Genomic DNA, 6,934 nt, shown 5'->3' with positions numbered 1-6,934 from the left:
ATCTCATAAATTAGTGAACCAACCGGTGCTTGGATTTCTTTATTTCAATAGTGACTATACGTTAAAAGTATTTCATTTATAATAAAACCCTTTGGTTGTTTCCAGGTCATGATGTATTTGCAGATCTATTTTTTTTAATATTCTCATGAAGGCAAGTATAAAAAAGATAAGAAAAAGAACTCTGCAACTATTGGTCTCAGACTAAATGGGCAATAGTTATCTGTTTTCTCAGTCTTCCTAAACTTATGTGGTTGAGATTACCACAGGTTCACTTCCTCATCACAGTCCTAAATATCTTGTTGTTTCTGAGAAATATACAAAAATCGGGGAAATTCAGATCTTAGAGAACTGTTTGAAAACCTATTGATGTTAATAATTCAACAGAATTAAAACTAAGAAACTTGGTGAGTTCATTGAAAACATAACTGTTTCATCTCGTTACTTAAAAAAAGTCCCCGAGTTTAATCATTGACGTAATATATAACTACAATGTTTCGAAACTTATTCATCGTGAAATCTATTGCTCCCGAGTTCTTGCCGTGTCAACTACTGAATTTGTCAGTGAACAGGAATGGCTTGTTTCACCTTATTTAATGGCTCTTGCCTTCTAGCTTTAACTATTTTGGCTATAATTATGAATTTAATACCTCTGTTCATGGATTATCATGATGGGCACTTATTTCGAAACTCCATATCATGTTACGAATGGTGGCTACCGGGTGTTCTTGGAGGTGGGATCTTGGTAAGAGATTGCACAGCAGTACAAGGAACTATATTGCTTAGTAGATGTGTGTGCTCCATAAATTAATCGAATTAGAAATATTAAAATTGTGGACGATAACAGGGGCATGGAACAACACATAGTTAAGAAGTGAGAACACTGCTAAAGTGTTACTGGATATTGAATGGTATGTTGTCGTAGGAGATCAAACTTCGATAGTTATTTCATCCTCGAATATAATTCTTGTGCAAGCATCGCATCGGGTATTTCAGAATATTTTTCAGTTCCAAAATAGTTCAGTATCAATGCCTGTAGAGTAAGGATACATGTTGTTATTTCAGACATTGATTTTCATATTGTAGAAGTAAAATTGCTGCAATCATTGAAAATGTTAATTAGAAACTTGTCCAAATGATACAGGGTACATACAACCACAAGGTTTCCTAAAGCATGACACAGCATTAGAGAGTCTAGTTCTGATTTATTTAATTTCTGCAAATGTTTTAGCAACAGGGTACATCGATTGATGGCACACTTCTTGCAAATTTAGAAATGGTTGTTCCTAGATGGCATCAACGTAACTAGAATCTGTTTCATCTTTAATTTGCAGCATGATGACATTATTGGGGTGGGAGATTGCAACCTTCACGTGGTCCACCCTGTATCGACTAATGTAATCAACCCGACGTGCATAAACAAATAGATCAAATAGAACAAGTTGACCCACAACTTTAGGCTGTGCACACCATACGCAAGACGAAGAAGATGACATTATAGTGTTACTTTTTATTACTGTGCTGCTGAAAATAAGATAAGATAAAACCAGAACTTTTGGTCATTTGATTAGAACATGGAAGGATAGGTGCAGAAAGAGGTGGTGATACATTCACGACTAAACCTCTATCAAAGTAACATATTCCTCTTTTCTCTCCTTATTCGTGGATGCCTTTAGTGCTTAGAAATCAACCTGCCTTGATTAAGTATAACCAATAAATTGGTCTCCCCAACAGTTGTGTATATGAAACAAGGAACTCCAGATGCCGGTTTATACTAAAGATAGACACAAGGTCCTGGAGTAACTCCGCATGTTACTGCAGCTCTGGAGAAAAAGGATGGGTGACGTTTTGGGTCGGGAGTCTTCTTCAGGCAATTTGTGTCTATCTTTGACGATAAACTTGACTTTCGGTGACAGAAATTTCCACAGGTTCACTCCTTCATCACGGTCCTATCTTGGGACCGTGTACCCTGGTTTCAGGATACTCCAGGCTGACAAATTAGTCTCCCTGCATCCATTCTGTTGAGCCTTGTCAGAATTATATATTTCAATGAGATGTCCTCTCATTCTATAGAGAATTGTGCACGCTACTCAGCCCATCACACAAACCAACCTCCCTTCCATTGACCCAATTTACATCTCACGCTGCTTCGGCAAGGCCACCAGCATAATCAAGGATGTTACACCCTGACAACTACCTCTTCTCCCCTCTCCCATCAGCCAAGAGGTACAGAAGAGTGAAAGCGCACACATCCAGATTTAGGGACACCTTTTTCCCAGCTGTTATCAGGCAACCGAACCGTCCTACCAACATTTAGAGAGGATTCCTGAGCTACTATCTACCTCACTGGAGGCCCTCAGGCTATAATTAATCAGACTTTACTAGACTTTAGCTTGCACTAAACGTTATTCATATTACTCCCTTATATATTTACATTGTGGATGGATCAAATATAATCATGTATTGTCTTTCCGCTGACTGGTTAGCACGCAAAAAAATATTTTCATTGGCATTTTGATGTTGAAGGCAAAACTAAAGTCCATAAATATGAGTCGAATATAGGTATCCTTGTGATCCAGACGTCCCAAGGATAAGTGTAGGGCCACGGAGATGGCATTTGCCATGGACCTTCACACAAACCAACCTCCCTTCCACTGACTACATTTACACCTCACGCTGCCTCGGCAAGGCCACCAGTATAATCAAGGACAAATCACACCCCGGCCATTCCCTCCTCTCCCCTCTCCCCAGTGAAAATACACTGCTCCAGATTCAGGGACAGTTTCTTCCCAGCTGTTATAAGGCAATTGAACCATCCTACCAACAACTAGAGAGCAGTCCTGAGCTACCATCTGCCTCATCGGAGTCCCTTAGACTATCGTTACTGGACTTTATCTTGCACTAAACCTTATTCACGGTTCTCTTTATCATGTATCTGTACACTGCGGTTGGCGATTGTAATCATGCATTGTCTGTCTGCTGACTGGTTAGCATGCAAGAAAAGCTTTTCACGTACCTCGGTACACGTGATATAATAAACAAAACCTAACTAAACCTGTTGTGGCAATAAGCGAATTGCAATGGATCAAGGCTGGCTGGGTGGCTGGAGCTGACTGGTCTCTCGAAGCACTTCATGAAGATTGATGCGACCAGACACCATTAAGGCACGCTACCTTGGTTTTCTTGGGCACTGGGATAAAAGTGGTCTTTTTAAAGCCAGTGGAACCACAGATAGGCATGGGGAGAGGTTAGGATGTCTGCGAATACTCCCATTAGTTGATCCGTGCAGGTCCTGAGGAAATGGTCAGGGAGTCCATCAGGGCCAGTTACTCTCGGCACGTTCACTCTCAGCAAAGGGTGACCTGTTGTCAGCGATGGTGACCATGGGTACACATGCACCTGAAGTGGTTGGGAAGCGGGTAACATCATCTCACTGACCCGCTGTTCAAAACAAACATAGAATCTATTGAGGTTGCCTGGGAGGGATGTGTTGTTGCCAGCGATACTGCCCGACATCGCTTTGTAACCCTTGTCATAACCAACAAGTGTCTGCGTGGGTATCCAGCGGGGTCTAGAATTGTCTCTTGTCCATAATTGTTTTGCAAACTTTGGAACATGCCACTTTGCAAAAGTTGCTAAAGCTGCAAACTTGTTGAAATTGATGCACGCTTTTAAGACAATTTAATAACCTTAAAGTGGATGTTTCTGACTCTGAAACAGGTTATACCAGCTGCATCCATGTCTTTGGCAGCACGTAAGGGACAGAAATGCAATACCAGAACTGGGGTAGGTGGAAAAATCTAATCGATCTGCTCAATCTAAATCAAAATGTGACTTATTTTTTTCCTCCAAAGTTCCGGTATGTCTATAAAAATTTCTTGTCGTTTTTTTGTTCTGACTTCCAGTTCCTACTGTCTGCACTTTTCAGCCTGATCAGCATTGTTGGAGCCTTCTACTGTGCTTCGGTTTCACTTTGTTCCCTCGTGAACGGGCCGTTGATCTGTAATACAGCAAGTCACAGTGTAGACAACTGCACATTTTCAATGGAAGATATAAGGTAAGGTCATTGAACCACCAAAGGTGTACAAGCACACATGGTACACCCGGCTACATTAAAAAATCATTCATTCTGGATTAACAATTCACGTGGTCATGGTGGCGCAGCGGTAGAGTTGCTGTCTTACAGCGTATGCAGCGCCGAAGACCCGTGTTCGATCTTGACTATGGGTGCTGTCTGTGCGGAGTTTGAACATTCTCCCCGCGATCTGCGTGGGTTTTCTCCGAGATCCAAGGTTTCCTCCCACACTCCAAACACGTACAGGTTTGTAGGTTAATTGGTTTGGTAAATGTAAAAATTGTCCCGAGTGGGTGTAGGATAGTGTTAATGTGCGGGGATCGCTGGTCGGCACAGACCCGGTGGGCCGAAGGGCCTGTTTCCGCGCTGTATCTCTAAACTAAACTAAAATTCTCCAACCAATTTATCCCGCGTCCTAAACTGCAGAGATAGAACATAGTTCACTGGTTTTTATAGTTTTAGCAAAGATTAAACTAAAGAAAATTTTGTCCTTTCAACACTTATAGTAAGAAAATAGGGATTAACAAAGAAATCTGGCCTTGGTTGCTAAGAAACAAACAAGGTTTCACAGATTGGAGGCAGTGCAAAAGAAAAGCAATTTGTCAATGTTCTCTTATCCCCACCATCAGACTGGGGATCAAAGCAGTGATAAAGAATAACACCTTATAATAAATCTCAACACCATTAAAAAAGCATCAGTTAGTTTTTGTCTGAGAGAAAAATTTTCTCAAGGACAGGAAGTAAAACTCCCTGTCCATCAACTCATTTGCCATTCACTGTTATGTCGACTCTATGGCATGGTCCCCGTTAAATATATCATCCCTTAATACCTTTCATCACATGTTGTATGTTTTCTCCCGACCATGAATGAGGCGATTCCGGTCAACAAGTCTACGTTGGGTCTCAAAACCCACCCATCCTCCCACTTAGCTCCCTGTAACTATTAAATGGTCTTGTTTGTTATTGTCACATGCATTGAGATAGATGGCAAAGAAAGCTTTTCACTGTATCCAGTCAAATCATACTATACACAAGTACAATCAAGTCATACAAAAGCATAACAGGGAGTGTACAGAGAAAAATGGTGGTGAAGGCAGACACGATAGTGGGTTTTTTTTTTAGACAGGCACATGGGAGTGAGGGAATATTAAAATATGGCTTATATACTGGCAGATGAGATCAGTTTACCTTGGTTTGGACATAGAATAGAAATGTTGGATGTAATGTTGCAACTTTGCAAAACACTGCGTGGACAACACTTTGTGCTGTTCTGGTCACTACATCAGAGGAAGGATGTGGTTGCTCAAGAGGGAATGCAGAGGAGAATCACCAGGATGCTGCTTATATTGGAGGACTTTACTTATTTAGAGTGGATAATCTGGGTTTGTTTTCCGTAAAGCAAGGGGGGGGTGACCTGATAAAGATATATAAAATCATAGGAGGCATAGATAGGGTAGATAGTCTATCCTTTCTCCATTATAGGGATATCAAGAGTTAAAAGAAGGAACAGTTGTAACAGGGATTTGAGGGAATAGTTTTTTTACACAAAGACTGATATCGTGTTGATATCTGGAACTCGCTGCCAGAGGAGGTGGTGGCGACAGAAACAATAACTGGTTTAAGAGACACTAGACAGGCACATAAATAGTCACAGCATAGAAGATGTAACCCCCAATCCAAGCAAATGGGATTTGAATGGTAAAAAGTGTGGCATGGACACAGTGGGCCAAAGGGCCTGTTTCTTTCGGTGCTGTATAACTCTATGACTCTTAACTTTACATTGTATTAATCAATTAATTTATTTTTACAGCTCTCTTTCAAAACTCAAGTTTGAATTAAAGTGGTTTCTGGAAGATGAGTGTGGAATTAATCAAACTGCCTTTGAAACGGAACCAACTCTTCTGCCAAATATAAATGTTACCAGAGTCCCTATCAATGAATCACTGGTTTTGGGAACTACAGCTGAACCAAATGCTCAGATCTCAGAGATACCTGCAGAGCTGCAAAAGACAATTCACGTTGTCACTTTCACTGGACTCCTTCTAGTGGCAATACTGGAAGTGATTGTCAGCGCAATGCAAATAATCGTTGGAATTTACGGCTGTTTCTGCAGATCATCCAGAAGATACGACAGCGGGCCTGTGTAATATATCATTTCTATCCACAACAACATTTTGTCCAGAAAAACATCAGTTACATCACCCTTTTAAAATGTGCCAACAACAATGGTTTGTGAAAATTGAATTGTCCAGCAACTTTTGCCAATCAATCTCCTCCCCCTTCCCTTTTGCTACCACATCCCCTTTTCTTCCCACCCCTCAGAAACATCTGTGTTTAGGTGCACCCATTCGGCCTTTGCAACGATATGATCATGGCTGATCACCAACTCAGTCCCCGTACCCCTTCCAACACACCTTAGCCTCTGGCACAACCAACTTTGCAAATCTGGCCTCAATCCCTCTGTCCAGAGATCACATCTTCTTTTCTCTCTGTCCAAGGATTTCCCCCTTATCTGCCTATCAACCCCCCTGCATCTCCTGTCCCCCCTTAGTTACAACCCTCCTCTGTGTTGCACCTGTATTTGCATCAGTCCCCTCCCCCAAGAACCTTCCTCTGGCATGTCCAATCCCTTTGTCTCCTTCTTTCATGAAACCATCATCACCCCCCTCCTCCCCCATCCATCTGAAGAAGTTCTCCAGTGATGATGCTGCCTGACTCCAGCACTTTGTGTATTTTTCTGCAACAAAAAGCACAAACCTATTTGTGTTGAATCGTTTCATTACATGGCACAGGTATCTAATTGTTTGTATGCAATTCTAAAGTCACTAATGTTGACTCCAGAATATCTCCTACATGACCCTT

The 6,934-nt window shown here is 41.4% G+C and overlaps 1 protein-coding gene across 1 annotated transcript; it reads left to right on the top strand.

The window, feature by feature from the left end:
* Positions 1–232: 232 nt before the first annotated feature.
* Positions 233–6,386, top strand: LOC129703289 (transmembrane 4 L6 family member 20-like). The gene is made up of 4 exons (XM_055645636.1): positions 233–742; positions 3,718–3,783; positions 3,903–4,054; positions 5,883–6,386. Exons 1-4 carry the CDS (start codon positions 572–574, stop codon positions 6,217–6,219), a joined length of 726 nt encoding a protein of 241 aa, XP_055501611.1. The 5' UTR covers positions 233–571; the 3' UTR covers positions 6,220–6,386.
* The last annotated feature ends 548 nt before the right edge of the window (positions 6,387–6,934 follow it).

The sequence above is a fragment of the Leucoraja erinacea genome, chromosome 14, assembly GCF_028641065.1.
Source record: "Leucoraja erinacea ecotype New England chromosome 14, Leri_hhj_1, whole genome shotgun sequence".
NCBI classification, from domain to species: domain Eukaryota; kingdom Metazoa; phylum Chordata; class Chondrichthyes; order Rajiformes; family Rajidae; genus Leucoraja; species Leucoraja erinaceus.
Note: the sequence above shows the minus strand (reverse complement) of the source record. Positions and strands in the feature narration are given on the sequence as shown.